Source organism: Triplophysa dalaica, chromosome 8 (assembly GCF_015846415.1).
Source record: "Triplophysa dalaica isolate WHDGS20190420 chromosome 8, ASM1584641v1, whole genome shotgun sequence".
In the NCBI taxonomy this organism is placed as follows: Eukaryota; Metazoa; Chordata; class Actinopteri; order Cypriniformes; family Nemacheilidae; genus Triplophysa; species Triplophysa dalaica.
Window position 1 is genome coordinate 7,135,293 of NC_079549.1, and position 20,086 is coordinate 7,155,378.

Genomic DNA, 20,086 nt, shown 5'->3' on the forward strand with positions numbered 1-20,086 from the left:
CGCATGATTGCAGCCAAATTGTGGTCTTTAAAATGTATATCATTTCCTTTCTTTTTAAAGCAGTGTGCTTAGACTTTGCCCATACTAATACATACATTTGACAACTTTATTTAAAAACTGTATTCGTCTTAGTTTACGAAAAATTCCAACAAGCTTATCGCCACTAAATTGTATGAAAAAGAAACGTACTTCCATGTACTGCGCATCCTTAAAATGTAAGACACTTTTAACATTTCTGTCAACAGTTTATTTTCTTTTCACCTCTTTGAATTGTCATGACATATACTATGAGGGGGAGTTAATGCATTGGATAACACAAGACTTTTAATTCGCAAAAGAAAAATGCTTTCCCAGACGGAGATGTGTTTTAACGCAGCAGAAAATGGAAAGGCTTTTCGTTTGCATTAAAAAAGTTTAACATACACACAACTATGTCAGAAGGATCAGTGTTTACATTGATCTAGGAAAATGCTGTATAGTGCCTGCCCCACCAATCGTTTAAAAAACGTGACTATTTTTTTTTTTAAGTTTGAGTTTTCCATCCCCCAAAATGAGTGTGAACAAACAACTTTTTGTTGAAAACATTGTTGTATAAACAGCTCCTAGGTTGCATTTTAGCCCCTGGCTATCTGATCATCAGGATGTCAGTTATAGAAGAGAGGATTAAGTGCTTATTGGTAAATGGGAGTTATTTTATTTTCCCTTTTTCTCATATTTTGAATCAGAATCAGCTTTAATAACCAAGTGTGAACAATGAGCATTAAGACTAGAACTATACCAATTTAAATATGTAGATTAAATGAAGTACTATGCAAAGTTGTAAGTGAAAGGTTTTTTTAATTTTGTGAATACTTTACATTTTACAACTCTATCAATATTAATGTGTGTTTGGGTAGTTGACAAATATACCGTAAATAGGTCCTATGGTGTGACGGCAAAAATGTAAAAATGTCTCTATAATGCTATTTTATATTATTAATATAAATAATAATATATTATTAACAGTTTGCTTTTAAATGTTTGCTATGTCACACCATAGGACACATGTATAGTATATTTGTCACTTACCTATTTTCCATTTTCATTTATGTTATTCACAACATCTGGTAACAAAACATCTACTATATATATCTACACATATAGGAACTGTGCATGTTTATTGCCTATATAGAAAAAGGTTGCCTGGGGCATTGCCAACATTAAGGTCCTTTAAAGGGAAATGCGTAACACACCTGGCTGATTAAAAGCCAACTGCTTCAAGAAGTGTACTATAAACAAAATATTTAGCTTATGACCTTTTAGTTTGTGTTTTGTCTGTAAATGTCTTCATCTGCAAACCACTTCACTGGTAAATATGCAGTATCTTTCTCTTCTTCTGTGTTTTCAGACTATGCATGCCCACTCACAGTTCTGCATGAGTGGAGACTACACTCTGGAAGGCACTGAACACGCTATTAAGGAACTGGCACGTGAAGAAGCTGATGAGCATTTTGTCATTGTGTTGAGCGACGCCAACTTGGAGCGCTACGGGATCAGACCCGATCGTTTTGCGTGTGCCCTCACCAGTAATCCACAGGTCAATGGCTTCGCCATCTTTATTGGTTCCCTAGGAGACCAGGCTGACAGGTGAGTTTACTGTCCTGCAGCAGGTTGATTCGCTCTGGCGTGACTCATTCGGACATGTGTTGAACATAAGCATGCTTGGTTAAATGTTAAACCTGGATTAGATCCACAAGGTTATGACAGCAGTGCCACTGAAATGGCTATGAAAATACCATTCTAGGGTTAGTTCAGTTGCTACATGCAGTTTAAAGGATGAGATCTTTAGGGCACCATAAAAACATAATGACTTGAAAATGTAATTAGACTTCTACTTCTACAACCATGTAATTTGCATTGCCCCTGAGATCTCTGTGAGCCATATAAAAGAAAAGAGTCTATAGACTTATGTAAAACTCTCAGGGGTGTAATGTTTGCATTATTTTGTGGATTTTGTTGGTCTTGACTCGCAAATGGCACATGAGGAGAACTTGAAGGTATGCAGTGGGCACCACTGTGGTGGTCTTTTCATGACCAGCATGATTTAAAGAGCATGTGTTTCCTTTTAAAGGAGACAAACTGACAGTAAGGAATGATAAGTGAGAAAGGAGGTGCAGCAGCTAAGTAAAAGGACACGGGCGGTACTTTGCTTTCAGCCCCTCTTAACCAACAGATTTTTTTCAATACCCCGTATCTTATCAAAGCCCCACCACCAAGACAGCCATTGTCCCCCCCATGGAGGAATAGGAACTCACTAGGAATGCTCATTTGCATTGCTAATGTTTCATGTGGGGGGATCTTTTCTCTTTCTCCGACATCCAGGCTCCAGAGAACCTTGCCGGCTGGACGCTCTTTTGTCGCCATGGACACCAAGCAGATCCCTCAAATCCTTCAGCAGATTTTCACATCCACCATGCTGTCTAGTGCCTGAGAGAACACCAGCATCTGGCAATCTCGGAAGACCTGACAGGTCACCCATGGTGATCTCTATGTCCAATACGTCTTGAATGGATGTTTAGTAACATGCCTGGAGCACATATTTACCTTTTGAAAGAAAGAAAAATGTTGTACTTTACTTGAAGAAAATGAAGCCCAATTCAAAAATCTAAAATGTATGCAATTCTAAAAAGGCTTCTTTTTTTCTTTTTTATTGGGGAATGATGTGATTCTGTGATTTTGATCATTTTTCATCTTGACACAAGATGCCAGAGACCTGTGTGGCTTTAGAAGGCCTTAAATATGGACATTCATGCTTAAAATCTGTAGTCCGTAGTAATCTGTAGTAATTCTGTCAAATGAATAAAATGTAAATGTAATACACAAGAAGTGAACTTTACAGATGGTACATGAAGTGTGGACGGTTATAGATGTTTTAAGTATGACAGTCTCTTTTAACCAGTGCAGATCTGTGACTCCTCTTCAGGGGAAGCAGTAATGCAAAGCTCGGCAAAACGTATTTTGCCCGTCATTGTGTGGCACGTCACGTCAAAATAAGTGTTCAGGGTGTCATGTAAACCTTTGTGCATCATGCATCATGTCAAAATACGTGCCTGCTGCAGACGCGTTGAAAGGCTTTATGATAAAAGAGACGCTTGCGTTCAGAAGGCACTGCGTTAACACTTAACTCTGATTACACAAGCACTGAACACGTATTTTGACATGACGAGCCACACATGACACGCTGAAAACATATTTTGAAACCTGCTTCGCCTGAAGAGGAGGCACCGATCGCCAATGGTTTTAACGTAATCTGTAGTGATAGTTCTCCGAAGAATAAAAATTCTGTCATCAGTTACTCACCCTCTTGTCATTTCAACCTGTATGACTTTCTTCCACAGAACACAAAATAAGATATTTTGAAGAATGTTTTTGACATTCTTACCCCAATCACTTGCATTGGTTTTATGGCCAACAGTAGAAGGGAATGGGGACCAGTGCTTTTCGTTTACCAACTTTCTTCAAAATATCTTCTTTTGTGTTCTGTGGAATAGTCATTAAGGTTTATAATGACAAGAGGGTGAGGGAATGATGACAGACTTAAGAATTTTGGGTGAACTATCTCTTTAAATACCTCGGTACACACATGCCACTTTTGTTAATGTTGATATAATGAATATTATATCAGGTTAATGCATTGATTTTATTGTGTGTTTAATAGGGCTGGATGATGTAACTGAAATATATCTATAGTTTGTATATATTTAGAAAGGTTACTAGAAAGGTGTTGTTTATGCACAACAAAATATAGCTAAATCTGATTAAAACATTTTAACAAAATGTCGTTCAATCATTTCCATTGCAGTAGACTTAAATAACAATACATAAAACATTATAAATATAAATGAATGCCAGAGCAACTCTGAACAATTTTGAAACAAAATGAAACAATAATAAATTTAAATTATTTTATCTCCTGCAATATCATCTAAAAAGGTATTGTAAATGTTCATATCTCATCCCCAGCAGTATAATAATAGAACAAAAGATGTGTCTCAGAGTTAGCTCTTGTTTTGTTTGTATGTTATGCAAGAGCTTCCTTTTATTACATTTGTTGGGAATTTTCTAGTGTCCTCTAAACACCTCACGATTTTAAAGGGGTCACATTAATCTAATCTAATCACATCTAATTATTCGAGTTTCACCTGTATGTATAATAATGCGAGTAGGAGAGAGTGAGGTACACCCTAATACATTTGGTTTTGGTTCAGTCACTCAAAAAATATTTGAGTCAATCAGAATCAATCCTGAACCTACTGTTTTCATACAATTACATAGAAATGCAAATGTTACAACTTATCCCATCGTGGGGGTTAATTGTCACAGACAGATATACAGTTATATACTAAATGGAAAATGTTCACGCATTTGTCTATAATAGATCAAAATCCACATATCAGTCCATTCCTCGTCCATCATTTAACCATCCTTCTATTATGAATGGAAACATACAGTATGTATAGATCCTATGTAAAAATGCTGTACAATTATGACAAAAAAATAATTATCCTAATATTGAAATCACTGTTATCTTTTTAATAAGAGAAATTAACATTGTTTTTATTATTGTCATATACTTAAAGGCTAGTAGTGTAACACTTGGAATAAGATAAAAGGTTGGATTTGGTGACTTGAAATCGAAAGACATGCCAAAGAAAAATGCCGAAAGCACAAATCACGTAACCCTGCATAACAATAAAAATGTCTGTGTTAACCCTGCAGTAGGTTGTGCAGACTCACCTCTAATTTATACAACAACAAAAAAGAAGTACAATTCTATATCCAGTTTTTTGCAAATTCAGCTTTATCCCGATTCAATTATCAGTTAAATTCAGAATGGTTTACCATACAACCCTAGTCAAGCTATAAAAAGCAGTGTTTTATTTTGGGCACAATTTTTTTTTTGTATTTTTACTTCGGAAGATTATCGTTTTCTGTACATCCTGTGTTTGTGAGTGAACTTGAGGCAAACATTTATTCTGGACATCCTGTAATATTTGACCTCTGTTCTGTACCAGGCCAATGTTAGCAGAGCTGAGTTAGGAATGTTGTCCACCTGACTACACATGCTCTTTCTGTGCTTCTGTGCTTGAGATGCATGTTTTCCAAGTCCTCCATCTTTGTCAGTGGTAGTCTTATTCCTTCCTGTCTTATGCGACCCACTGACGCCTGGCCCTGCCACCCTGCCCCTCGCACAGAGCTGAGGAATCCAGCACCTGACTCCAGTTACCCAACATTCTCGAGATGTTGCCGAGGAGAAAGTGTGGATGTAATTTATAGAGCCTGCCCAACTGGATGACTTTGGATAGCCTAGGGGTTATAGGAAGATAGCTGGACTGGGATTCCAGAATGTTTCTATTTACAACTCTGATGCTGTCTTCCTAAACCTATGTATATGCCTACAGTACATTACATAGGACCCTTTAAATGCATGATTGGGGCTTTTTTTCTTGTAAAGGCAACATTGCATTTATCCATAGCAGAGAAGACAACCTCAGAATGTAAATCAAATAAAAAAAATCAAACCGAGATGGCTTTAAGTCCTAAATGCGCTTTTGTTCTGACTCCAGTTGTCTGGTGGAGCCAAAACACACGTGCTGCTGTCATATACAGTACTCCACTTGAGTGGAGTGTGCCATGCACCTCTTTATGAATAAATGAATGATCTTCCTTTGCTTCCTTCAAGCACACAGTCCCCTGTTTATATCCATATTGTAGTACTGTAGTACTTGTCCAGATTAACTGTATTTTAAAACCCACCAAAATTTCTTGTAAAAACAATGTAATGACTCACAATAATAACTATTATACAAAGTGTAACTTTGTGGTTTGTTTTGATGTTGGTAAGTGCCGTGAACGTGTATATTATTATTGTCCTCCTCTTATCCTTTGATCTTGATGTGGTCTTTTTTTATCCCTAACGGTGCTATGTAAATGTATAAAAGTGTAATTATCAAAGATGTCTAAAATGTGTGAAAATTTCAGCTGACTGTGTTCGAAATAATGAATAACCATGCTTTTCACCCCACAGTCTCTCTGAAGTCTTGCTATGTATGTTTGTTCCTTGCTTCTTTCTTTCATCTCTATGCACTGATCGTGTACTAGGAGAGAGTGATCTTTGAAAGTGGTCTTCACTCCACACCAGTTACACTATAAGCCCTTTTTTAAAATCTACTAAGCTTCCTACTAAACAACATATCATGAAAATACCTGAATCCCAAAAGCTGCCTTCTGAGTTGCCTTGGATGTGGCCTAAATCTGCCCTTATCCTTTTTTGGTTTTGTAGCAATGCAAATTGTCAAAGGCTATATTGAAAAATAATTGAATTTAAAAGGGAAGGTATTTCAGAATGCACTGCATCAACAAAACCTTTCTTCAGTGTTTAGAAGCACATATTTATGTATAACAGTCACTCTAGACCTTATTGCTTTCTTTTTTTTATGTTTTTTGAGCCCATGAACTATGGTTTGCTAGCCAGAGCTCTACCAAACGAGATAACAGAATTAAACATCATACAAACTTGTTATCATCAGTAAAACTGTGGGAAAATCAAAGCTGTGTGTAGCAGCCTAGGTTTTTGTGATCGCGGTTTTATACAATAAATTACTGCTGTATTCCAGAAAGCAGGGTTAACTATCTATTAGCTAAACCCTGAACTCTGGGTTGATTAACCCAAATCTTGCTTACTCGGGTGATGTCGGTTCGAGAACAAGTTTGAAGAGTAAGTTTAATCAACCTCACGAAAGATACCCAGAGTTAACAATTGCTCGCAGAAACAACAAAAAGACATTGTCGATGGATCACAGATTTCACGAGTCACCATGGAAACTGCTGGGAAACTTAAAGTTTTTGACTGTAAAACAACATTATAAATCAGAGGGTTTTTTTCTTCACAGAAGACTTAAATCTGCATCAGTGTATACACTGCTGGATTAAATATCATAAAATTAAATGGTTTATGCTATGTTTATAAAACTACAAATGCTATAAATGAATTATTTTGTGAAATATATAAACATTTTAAATATATGCACTATTTTTATACTATAATATTTAAAATATACTCAAGTGTAGATTTGTTGAGATGTTTGTAACTGTTAGTTTAACGTGTCTACCGTGGTATTGTACCAAAATTGTGTTTGGTGTGTATTGAATCAAATTGCAGTATTAAACACCTTTTTGTTTTTCTGAAAACTGACTTTGTATTGTATCAGCTTTATTGGCAACAGTTGCTGGTGAAGTCATATTAATGGAGACTCTTTTAATTCTAGAAACTACTACATTAGTCATAATTTTGGAAAAAGTTGCATAATGCTTTTCTGTACACTACACTATGATTGATCATTAATTTACAGGTTTTAAAATTTAGGCCCAGTCACATGTCATGAATTGTGAGGAAGAACCCAATTGCAGGCAGTGTTGGACAACAGACCTTTTAATATAAAATATAAAACACAAAACAAAGGCCCACGAGGGCGTAGAACAATTATGACACAGGAAATAATCAAGTAGACAACAGGAACACAGACTAACTAGACTAGATAAATACAACCATAGACAAATAACAACACTGACTGGACTTGACTTGACTTACTTGACTCTTGGTAACGATCACAGGCATAAACAATACTCTCTGTATCAGAGAAATGTCACAAAACGAACTGGCACAGTAGAGAGGGAGACAGACAAAGGATAAATAACAAGGGAACAGGTGTAGGGAATCAAACACTCAAGGAAAGCTAACTAAGAAATGAGATAGCGGGAACCGGAGAGAGAGAATAGAAGGCCAAAAGGTTCAAAATCTCTCTCTACACGTAAAACCTAAGGCTTCGCCATGAATCTGCACCAAGACAAAGAATAGACATGACATGATAAGGCAGACTCATGACAGTCACAATATGTCATGTAGCCTATATATATCCCTTTCAAATACACATTAAGTTCTTTGTTTGTTTCTTTTGACTCTGTTTTCTAAAAGGCCATGGTTTTCTAAATATTAAAAGAGGTGGAAACGCCCTATCCTGAAAGGCTAATTGTAAATTGGAGAAAAGCCTTTCAATACTTGAGGAGGAGGCTGAGGATCAGTAAAATACATTTCTATGTATTTTTTATGTAAATGGGTTTAGAATTATAATAAGAATGTAAATATGTCAACAATATGCCATGATGATCCCATTGGGGGTCACCTAGTAAAGCCTTAGAAACCTGCCAGCCTGGGAATCGAACTTGCAACCTTCTTAACCTGAGATTTAAATATGTCTCTCTAGCCATGAGGCCAACTATTTATGCATCAAATATTGCCTAATAAGTGGACAAGAGTAATGATATGCAATTGCTCTGGAGTGAAAATACTTCACTATTAACATCCTTTAACTGTTGGAAATTGTAAGGTGTGTATATTTATCCAGTGATATTTGGAGATGTTTTAATAAACCTAATTCCACCATAGACAGTATTTAATATATAAAGTTTAACAATAACAGCTTACATCTATACATGATATATTTATTTCCTTAATAAAGTTAATAATAAAATTAGCTGAATTGCGATGGGTAAGATTGGAAATGTAATTGTAATATTAGTGTAAAATTATAATATATTATCCGTAATCTGTGCTTTTACACAGACTTGACGCTCATCACAAACGTACACATGTGCAGACAACATCTGAAGCTTAGTAAAGTTTCCCTTAAATGAACTAATGTCAGGACTTTGTCCTTCGTGTTTTTGAGTTCTCTAACTCTCTGGACAAAGTCAGGACAGATCCATGTCTTGTGGTTGTTTGTGTGGAGACGCGTGGTTGTTGTTGTTACTTTGCACCACGTGTCATCCTGTCATGCCTCTCAGCCCCGCCTTCTGTCTCCCGTAATTGTTCCTTAGTGTTTAATCTCTGTAACCTGCCGCTCACCTCCCGTTTGTAATTATCCCTCGTTGGTTGTTCCCTATTTAATTCCCTTTTGTTTCAATGGTCCTTGTCGGATTGTTGTCGCCATTCATGTTGGTTCATGTATTTGGTATGTTACCTGAAGTTTGGTATGTTACACTGAAGTTCTGTTTTTTGTAGAATAGAAGTGTTTGGATTTTGTATATTCTTCAGTTTTTGTTTCTCCTCGTGGGAAGTGTTTATTTTTGAGAGAACGTCTCTGTTTTGCCCCATCGTGGGTTTTTGTTTTGTTTACTTAAATAAAAGTATTTTGTTAACTTTGTCTGCCTGCATCTGGGTTCTGCTAATATGTTTCGTGACAACTAACCCTTGAACATAATCTGCTGTTTATCTTCAGAGAGTGCGTTGTTATGGTTACTTACATAACATGAAAGTTACCTCTGTTTTTGGAATCGAAAGTTCGGGTTATCAGCTAACTAACCGTTAAACTTATCCGGGTATGTCACATAACCAGCTTTCTGCAATACCCTCAATGAGTAAAGCAGTTAGAAAAATCTTATTTCATTGTTTGTCTGTCAAGAGTTTCTCTCATTGCAGCTCATTGACATGAATTTTTTTTGTTCTATTTAACATATTGTGTTTAATAGAATAACACAAACATTGTGTAAAATGAACACATCTATTTTAAGAGTGTTGTTGTGCAATGACAGATTCATGACTAAATGTTACAAATCTTGAAGTCATCTTGAAACAATGAGATGATGTCTAAATTCTTCTGAAGTGTGGTGATAGGTGTAAAATATTTGTATCCTCTGTAATCTTTGGTGTTTTGTTCTGGCAACATCTTTGTTCTCCCCAAACACATGTCAAAACACTAACATTGCAAAATACCTATGTCCCAAATAAGTACTTTTAATCTGTGTGTTAAGATCTAAGTCTGTTCTGTCATTTTCTCTACAGAACACAGTGATTTTAAAACATGCCTACAATGCATGTCACATTTTCTTGTTTGATCCAAATATTTTCAATTTATCATTGCTTTTTCCTGTATAGTATGAATTTTATTTTTAAAAGCAAGGCAGTGCAATATTACATTACTATAGCATTGCATAATATGTTTTGTATGAATGTAACTACATTATTTCATTATTACCCATAACACATCACTCCCAACTCTTCACAGTATGAGTCAACAGATTTGCATTGCTAAGGTCATGTGGAGGTGGGAGGAACGTTTGGAAAATATTGTGTTCTATTAACAGCTGCTCTGTAATGCATATGCACACTAAATGGGGCTATGCTAATACGCTTTACACAGACAGGCATGTGCGAGCATGCTTGTGCCCTTTATTTGGCAGCATTTTAACTAGTCAAGCTCATATGTGCCTATGCTAACAAGCTTTCTAATGTCTCTGATACTGGACAGCTTTGATAAGAGGAAGCAAGTGGGTTTGGGGGTTATTACTGCAGGATGGACTAACTTTCAGATTCTTTGAATTATCTGTTCAGGCCTGGTGCTACAGGCTAACTCTGTTAAAAGGTTACGAATTTACTATATGAATGCTAAAGTATGTTTCTTACTGATCTCTCAGACTCAGAAATTTGGAATTACTAAAAAATATTTTTTCACGTAAAACGTTTACAACGCAAGGTTTTGGGTTTGATCCCAGGGGATTGCACATATACTGTAAATGTATAGGATAATGCAATGTAAGTCGCTTCCAAATGCGTAAGTGTAAATATCACCATGAACTCTCATCGTCTCATTGCTTTTCTCTAGACTGTATTTCTTTTCCATGCTGAAATCCAAAAAAATACGTTATTGACGATATTCTTTGAAAGTAAATATACATTTGTTTTACAATACATTTTTTGAGTGTCTTCTGTCTGAAAGCAATTGTCTCGTTTTCCATTGTCTAAGAAAGGGGTTCTAAGAAAAGGGTGGGGGCAGGTCTTACATAAGAATGTTTTGAAGGCCAGGTGTCAGGATAGAGGAGATGCGTCAGAGCTGATTATCATGGCTGTTGGGTCAAGGTTACGACTGCTTTTTTGTTGTGTCTGCATTGGGGCTCTGTGACATAGCAGGCACTGGGTGGTTTGTGGCCCTCACAGGTGCTGATCAGGTATGTACGATTTGTCATTATTATGTAATTTAGATGTCATAAATGACCAAAAGAAGCAGGGAGGTTTTACCTGTGCCTAATAAACAAACCTCTGAAATACACACCTCAAAACAGTCTAAATCCAGGTGTCAAACTCAGTTCCAGCAGAGTTTAGCTCCAAGCACACCTGAGAAGCTTCTAATGCTCCGGAAGTCCTGAAGATGAACTACCTGTAAGAATAGACTGACTGTGTAATTACATGTTGTCTGAAAATTTCTAGCATTTACTGCTAATGAGGTATGTGGTTAGGCTTAGGAAAAATCTTTGTTGGGTGAACATTTTAAGTGCCAAGGGTTTCAAGGTTATACTGTAAATATCCATAATGGATTAGATTGTAATGTTCTCTTTTAATGAGTGTTTTTAGCCCTGTGCTTTGCAGCATTCACTCTCTGAATGTATGCTTAATTATGGCAGAACATCACAGCTTCCAAAATAGTGTCACATGTGACAAAAAATGGCCGGATGTCTTGGACTGAATTTTATGTTGTCTGTAAATCTTCTTAGCAACATTCCTTTAGTCTTGTGTAACCTCTGTTTTCTGTATTTGATTTTGATTTTGATGTGAGGTGTGATTTTTTTTTATATCAAAATTTAAAGGGATCGTTTTGGTGATTCAACATGGTAATTCAAAACAATTTCAAACTATTTTTACTGTTGAACAAAAACTTGCTTTTTAATACAAAAGGCCATAGAAGGACAGACAATATCAGAGCATCATAAAAGTCCAGCAGTTCATTTATTGCTTTTAGCTATTTACCTTTGGATGGTTTTCATGATATTCTGTGTGATATATTTCTCCATCTTCCATCATTTTTGTGTTCTTCTGTAACTGGATTATCTCACATGGGTGTGATGCTTTATGTTTGGAAGACCCGTTGTATTCAGTTTATGAGGAACTCTGATTATTTTAGCAGAAAGTGTGCTTCCTGTGAGTGTGTGTGTGTCTGTATGCAGCTGGGACATGCAGATCAGTACCTCTCATTTTCCCAGTGTTCCAGACTGTCCACATCTGGATACTGGCCTTTCACTGCAAACATGTGCAAATGAATGCTAATACTGACCAGTTCAAAATGTCACCAAACTTTCTGTAAACCAGTTTAAAAGATGTAAACAGCATTTGCCTGAAAATACTTCATGTTTTAGTTTTTTTGCAATAAGCTTATATTATGTATATGCTTCTGGAGGCGTGCAGTGGGCAGAACTAAAGCACGAGCACACAATACAACATCGCATTATCCTTGGATAACTGTTGGTTCACTATAAATTTGTGTTTTTTAAATTATGCAGGTAACTCATTTGAGTCCGTTTCACTTACCGTAAGCGGTTCATGTCCGGCATCTTTTAGCACTGGGATGGCTCCATATATCAATTTCAAACGATCTGTAAATCCAGGGTTATATCCAGCGCTAATAAGACATTCATCAGCATAATGCCGTGAACAAACAAACACAGGTAAACTTCTGTAACATGAACGAATCACTTTGATGGGCGTGCTCTTTCTCTTGCTCTTGCTGGATGACATGTGGGCATGCTTTTCCGGGAGAATTTTCCAATAAGGCACTAAGAAAACTTGTAATGTAATGGAAATTCATGTTCTAACATTTTCTTACGAAACCTATACGAATCCTGACATCATACGTCCCAAAACTCATTTTTCGACAAGTTGACAATGTTAACACATGAGAAGCCAGAACGTTAAACAGTGTAAAGAAGTCACAATGCATGAAATAAAATCCCCCCCAAATGATTTGAGCCATAGATATGCAAGGTTGGCGCAAAGATTCAGCACAGAAACAATCACTGCTGTTTCACATCTGCTTTCGCAACACAACCACGTGCTGCATAAATGATGAATTTCAAGTGATAAAATTATCGAATGTAGTGGGACTTTTTAAAAATTAAACAGAAACTTCTGGACCGGCGTTATGTCTTGGGAATGCTGGGCATAGACTGGCTCCAAAACAGGTAAGCTAATTTTGTCTTTAATTCTATTACTATGGCCACTATTTAATAAAAGCAATAATTTACTTATTATGAGCATATCGTGTTAAAATTATGAAAAATTATGCAATTATTTCATTTAAAATCATTTCGATTTTGCGTTAAGAATCTATTGTATGTATTTTAGCAGGGACAATATTGTCCTGATGCCATTTTTATGTTGGCCAGTTGAACTAACTAATGTTACCTTCATTAACATTATCATTTACCTTAAATTATTGTCAGTTACGCATATTTTTTTTACGTTTTTTTATTTCTCTTGCAGGCAGTCGGTGGTAAGGGACTATGTCTGATACTTACTTTCAAACTACAGTATCGGTAACTTTCACCATAACAAACCAATACACACTTGCTCTGCCCTTCAGCAAACAAACACCCTCTTGTGTGTCATGCACTTTGATCTTGAAGAACCTTAACCTAAATCAGCTGAGCTATTTTTGGAGTGAATATACTTTTATACATTATAGTTTTCACCAGCTATAACTTTAGTACTTCAGTAAGGTGGTCATAACATACCAGATCAAGGTCAGACCTGTATTGAATTTTTTATTATCAAGGGTTATTCCACTTGTAAACCTGATGCTCACCTAAGCTGCATTGGTCATTTCAGTTTAAGTTTTTAAATGTTATTTCTATGTTAATAAAAATGTATATTTGATAAAAGATGTTCTCAACATACCATGATGATTTGTGCATACTAACATCAGGACCATGTATGTAAAAAGTCACTCTAATAATAAATAATGTGTTCATTTTAACACTATTTAAAGAGGTCATATGCCATGTCTAAAAAGAATATTACCGTTTGTAAAAAAAATGCTGGTCTTTAACATTTGATCGGTCAATCTTTTGAGGAGGACTTCTAATTGCTGCTGCATTAAATCACTGGGACACAGAAATCACAACAGCCATGGAGGGGGAGGGCAGTTCATTCGTAAGCACAAACATCAACGCATGATAAACGCATATCCATCTGCATAGAAAAGAGATGTAATATTATGGCTTTTGACTTTTTGTACTGAATGGGCCAGCCTACATTTGCCAGAGACCCACCGGGAATACTCCCGGGGCTCCAGATGGACAGTCCACCACACTTATTGTTTATGTACTGAACAGTGAGGGTTTTAGTTATTTTTTAAATCTTTTGAATTTTTGAATTTCTTCATGTCAAAGCAGCATCAGTGTTTATTTCATGTTACTACCTCAAAAGCCTAAGGGTTCTTATTTCAGCTGTCTTTCCTTAAGCTTAACTCAAGTACTCCATTAATATAACCCTTCACCCAGCTTGTGTACATGCAACGTCATTTGTGCTTTGGAAAATATTTCACATTGGCAAGTTAGAACAGGGTGAGCAGCAGTGGTAAAGCATCATAGCAAACATCAAGCATGTGTCTTTTGTTTAAAGGGAGCTGGTGATTTGCTTGCCCATTTTCACTGCATGGATGTGGACAGTTATAAGACAAAAACATATCACACTCACCCCTGTAGTTTCGGACGCTTGGGCCTATAGGGAGCCTAAAGTTGACCCTTTGATAAAAATCTCATTGATGTTAAGCTCTGTTTTTATATGGTACAGAACTGGATTGCTCATGACATCATAACATTAAAGCCACCGCACCGTGCTCAAACATATGTTGTTGAAGAAAGTCTTGTAATGTAAACATTTCCGACCCATTTTAACATTTATTGCTTCTGCCCTATACAGCCTTAAAACACAAACTTCATAAACAAATGGTTATTTATTTAGAGCATTAGTGAATACAAACTGGATTTAAACATACATTGAGTATAATGTAGTATTTGAGTGCCATAGATATTTTAGTATTTGTTGTATAAATCAGTATTTGTTGTATTTGTGTGTGTTCATGATTCTAGTAATCCTTATAACTAGAATGCTATTAATAATCCTAGATATATACACCCATTTACTATTTACAGACATACATACATACAGGAATATATTGTATGTAGGCAAACTTTTGTTGGAAATTTCTACCTCATTTGTCCCGTGCTAATTTCTTTTCATTTAATATGCAGAACTTATTGCTCTTTTTGGGTCAAAGTATTGGCTGCCAGTTTTTGACATCCAGTGGTGTTTTTGAAGATACGATCTCTCAAACACCTTTGGCAGCTTTACCTATTAATGCTAATTTAGCATTCCAAGAGCAATCAGTCATATGTAGAGATCTGCGAATTTTAGACATTTGAGATTTCTGAAATCGGGTTCACTGGTATGAAAAATAAAATTAAATTAAAAAAAATATAAAAAAATTTAATAATAATATAAAAAAGATCAATGTCAGATGTTATAATAAAAATATTTAAACATCTAAGCAGGCACTAACATATCATTAGGCAAATGTAATGGTACCAAGCCCACTTTCACATAACATTGAAAGTACTGGACTGAAAGCTGGTGTAATGAGTTGGTATTGACAGATGATCATTTAGGTCACACTGCTAACCCTATCCCTTGGCCTATAAGCACAGCACTGCTTTAACTGAAATTACCTTTTAATTGTCCACTCACAGTCGAGTCAGTTCAAAATTTAAAGGAAAAAATTCTAGACTTAAAAATAGTGAGAGGATAAAAGAAGTGTTGTGACAGGTCAGTCTACAGAGAAGTGTATGGTGAAGGTGTGGTCAGGGTAAACCCTGACGCCTCTAGGGAGTCACACATTAGTCTAAATGAAAGGTTGTTTATTCCAAATGATGCACATTTCTGCCCACCTCCTTACTCTGACAGGAGGGTGTTGGTAGGGGAGTTGAAAAATGAAGTGGTGGGAGGTTACTCCTTTCACAAAACTTTATTGTAAAAACGTTTGCAAGTATTTAAAATTAATAATGTTTGTTTGCATTTTTGCAAATATTTGAATGAATTACTTTACAGAAAACTGTCAGAAAATCTACTTTCAGAAATGTGTCTTGGATATGCAGTTCATCATTTAAAGCATTAGTTCATCTTATGTAATTCTGCTGGTTGAGGAAGTGGAGCTTTCAAGCTCAAAAATACAAGAGACACATATCATGTAATTATAATGTCTTTGTGTAAGACACTGACCACACACTGAAATTATTATTTTCTGTAATGATCACTGGCTCTTGAAACCAAACCGTGCTGTTGTCAAACCCCTTTGATGTTACCAACTTTTTGTCATAAATCTTGACAGGCCCAGTCCTTATTCACTTTCATTATATGGGAGAGGGAGAGTTCTTCATAAATTCATCTGTTACTTAGAAATTAATAAGGGAAAGTAAACAGCATTTGATAAAAAAAATTATGTTTAAAGTATGCCTTGAAAGCACAACACACGCTTGCATGTAAAATAAAAGCCTGTCAACAAAAAGATGTCTACAGGAGACAGCCTGTCTTTCATTTCTGCTAAATTAAGCCTTTGCATGACATTGGCAGACCCCTGCTTAAGACTCATTCATGAGCTCTCAAAGCGGCCTTTCTTTTCTCCCCTGGCAGCCACTGACCTGCCACAAGTAGATAAGTAAGTTGTGCTGAGAGATGAAATGAATAATGAATAGGAACAAATTGTTTAGCAGTGTGGATTATGGCACCACAATCTCACACTCTCTCTCACTAGAGTTCTCTTTTACACCCAACAATACTACACCAGTCAAAATGAAAGCTGTGCTAGATTTAAAACCAAGTGTTAATGGGTGTAGATTTAGATCTTTTACTTTATGGCACCCAAAACAAGCAATGGAAAGCTAGGTCTGAATGTTTTCGGTTACACCCCTTTCCTCAGAATTCATGTGACCGCTCTGTCCTTCCAGGTTTACTTTCTGAATGGACAGTAAAGAGTAAATGATTCACTCATAACAATACCAGACTTCAGCTCTGTCTCCTCCTTAGTCTCACGACAATGCTCAGATCTTTCAAACTATATAGGAGGAAAAACTCAGAAGCAGGTCCTTTTTTCTCTTTGTTGTCTGGGTGATACTATAGAGATATTAAAGATATGTCATTTGTGATTGTTCCTTCAAAGAGGCAGTCAAGAGGCCTTTTCCAGCATGTGACAATCAGGGAATCATTTTCCCATGGATATGAGGATAGTTGAACACCAGCCAATGAGAACAGACTGTCTAATCATAATAGAAGTCTGAATAAAACAGACCATCTGTATTTTCATACTATATCATTAATACTGGTAAGAGATAATCCAAACACTTCATTTTTCAAACTTCATGCAAGGTAAGGTTTCGGTTGGATAATAGTGTATGTAACAGTTTCTGTCTAACATCTTTAGTTCATATTACAAATTGAACAGAAACAGAAATTTTGAAGGAAAATTACCGGAAAAGTATATATGTGTACACACTATGGGGTGTAAATGTTACACTTTTGATAGTGTTAACTTTTTACACCCCATTAATGTAACTTTAACACAAAGTGTTGTTAAATGTAAAACCACCTCAACACCATTCAATATTATTTTTGCACTACACTGGTGTTTGCATACAAATAAAGTGGTAAAAATTAGCACTTCTCTTTTTACATCAACACCAGTGTAATGTAAATTCAACAATGGTGAGTGTTCAAAATACTAATTATTGACAGTACTTTATTTGCTGTAAATAGTATTTCTGTTAATACTCAACTGATTGCAAAAAGGACAAATGATAGCAAGTACTGCAAAACCTCTTTTTATTAAATTAAGTACACCAGGTTAACATTCACAGTCAAATACATGATTTACTGCATATTTTAAAAAACTACAATATCTCAATTGCTCATCACAATAATATAAACTCTGTCCATTAGGTATATAATCGTACCCTCAAAAAAGAAAATGGTAAAAAAAGTTACCACCTCAATACATATGTTTCATTAAATTCCATGCCTCTCACAGTTAATGTCACACAAGTTTTAACAAAAAAAATCTTTTACACAGCTAAAAGAGAACTGATGTCATTTTAGGTGACCTTTGACCTAAGCTATTTTGCCCAATGTTTTAGTGAAAAGTAGCTGGTGACTCAGAGGTCAGGGGAAGGACAGACACAATAGAGGGGCTGCGTTTAAGAACAGAAAACTCAATCTAGGAGTTCCATCACTTTAAATCAATGTGCCCCACTGTCGAGCCAGTGGGGCACATTGATTTAAAGTGATGGAACTCCTAGATTGAGCTTTTCACACCACCATGCAACACTCCTGCACATCAGTGAGTTTGCAGGCTGATGAAACTTCTGTTTGTGCGAGTAAGGGCTACAGATTTATTGTGTCTGGGTTCATCTAATTCCTGAGTGTATGCAATACTGGAACCTCATAGATCCCTATAGAAAAAAACATAAATGTTACCTATTTTAAATGTAAATAAACATCTTAATGTCAAAGACTGTACCACATCTTTCAGCTCCAGTTAAGCAACACATTTAGAAAAGAGCTAGCAAAACAGAACATTTAAATAACTGAACCGATTAAAGCAGACTTTTCAAGAGACTGATCCCTAAGCATTGTTTTCTCTCTACATTTACCATTGATTGATGTTTTTGCTATTGCTTGAGGCAATGGTTCAGCAAAACTGAAGAACTTCATCATCTAACTGTGATGCAAATGGCCTTCTTGCACTTCTTGGTCTGACAAATTTGACCTAAATTTCAACTTTAAATAAAAAAATGTCACAGGCCTGAAAAATCATAGGAAACATGTTCTTGCAAGCATATGCCTCAGCATTGCTTGTCAGTTCCATCTTGTTTTAAAATTTTACTTCAGTCTGTCAAATGTAGCTTGACATTGTTTATTTTAGCTTAGTTTTAGTAAATGTAACTTATGTCCGCATTAGCTCTTGTCACATGAGGCAAGAGTTATGTTATTTACATTTTACCCTATACAAGATGTTCATGAACAACCTTGTTTAACTGTTTCATGTCTAATTTAATAGCACAGTGGCTGTACAGGTATTGGTTAGCCAGGTATTCATCTCAGCCTGGAAAAAATAAACACCGGCTACAATAGGTCATTATAAAAAGCTGAATGATTTAGTTAGAAACGTTAGAAAAATGTATGAAAATCTGTTTGTTTTACATTTTTATTTGAGTTGTTGAACAATAAATAAATTTGCCTAAACAGCGAAAAGTAGACTTCTATGCAAGTGTTCAGGCAGTTAAAGAATAAAGAAACCCAAAAATGAAATCTAATTAATCTAATAATTCACCCTCATAATTCTAATAATTCAGCTCAACGCAACAATATTTTAAAGCCTGACATTTGGATCAATGGATGAGAAGACGACAGTGATTTCAGTCATCAACAGTCTGCGACGTCTGTCAGTAGATCGGTTTTTAAACTGTGTTTAGCCTATAGGTTGTAGTCAGTGTATCTAAATAAAATTATTTGCAAATAAAACAATATATTATTTAACAATAAAACATTTTCAAAATAGACACTTTCTGATTCTCATTTTCTGAATGTTTTTTTTATTCTATTAGTTTTCTTTCTTTAGTTCTACAACTAAATATCTTAGGTCACTTTTCTGGTCAAGGAAATCTATCTTGATTTAAGAATGTTAAGATATATTTGTATTAAGACAAAACAAAAATGCTTAGTAAGAACTTGAATTTTTGCAGTGAAGGAGAACCCATGGGATTTAAAGCTTAGATTAATAGAGCCTGTGTGTGGCCATGGTTAAAGGAATAGTTTTTTCATAATTTACTCACTCTTATGTAATTCCAAACAAGCGATTTTCTTCTGCAGAACAAACAATATTTTAAAGAATGTTGGTACCTAAACATCAAAGGCCCCCACTGAGTGAAATCAAAACCACAGAGACAAGTATCTTTTGTTTTCCACAGACAAAAGTCATATGCAGGATTGACATGAGGATGAATTTATGTTTTTTTGGGGGGTAAACAATCACTTTAATAATAGACACGGTTCTGGACAGTCTAATAATAAAGAACATAGAATGGTCTGTTCATCATGCATACAGTGCTGTGGAATGATGGGCATTATTTCATCTCATAGCTGTTATTTTTATGTTTATAGCATGAATAA

At 35.7% G+C, this 20,086-nt stretch overlaps 1 protein-coding gene across 2 annotated transcripts in view; it reads left to right on the forward strand.

The window, feature by feature from the left end:
- vwa8 (von Willebrand factor A domain containing 8) overlaps nucleotides 1-6,946 on the forward strand; it is a 101,827-nt gene extending 94,881 nt beyond the window's left edge. For both annotated transcript variants that reach the window (XM_056754725.1, XM_056754726.1), the window contains exons 45-46: nucleotides 1,388-1,626; nucleotides 2,362-6,946. In XM_056754725.1, the coding sequence (XP_056610703.1) occupies nucleotides 1,388-1,626; nucleotides 2,362-2,470 (348 nt within the window). In that variant the 3' untranslated portion in view covers nucleotides 2,471-6,946. The remainder of the gene's footprint in view (nucleotides 1-1,387; nucleotides 1,627-2,361) is intronic.
- The last annotated feature ends 13,140 nt before the right edge of the window (nucleotides 6,947-20,086 follow it).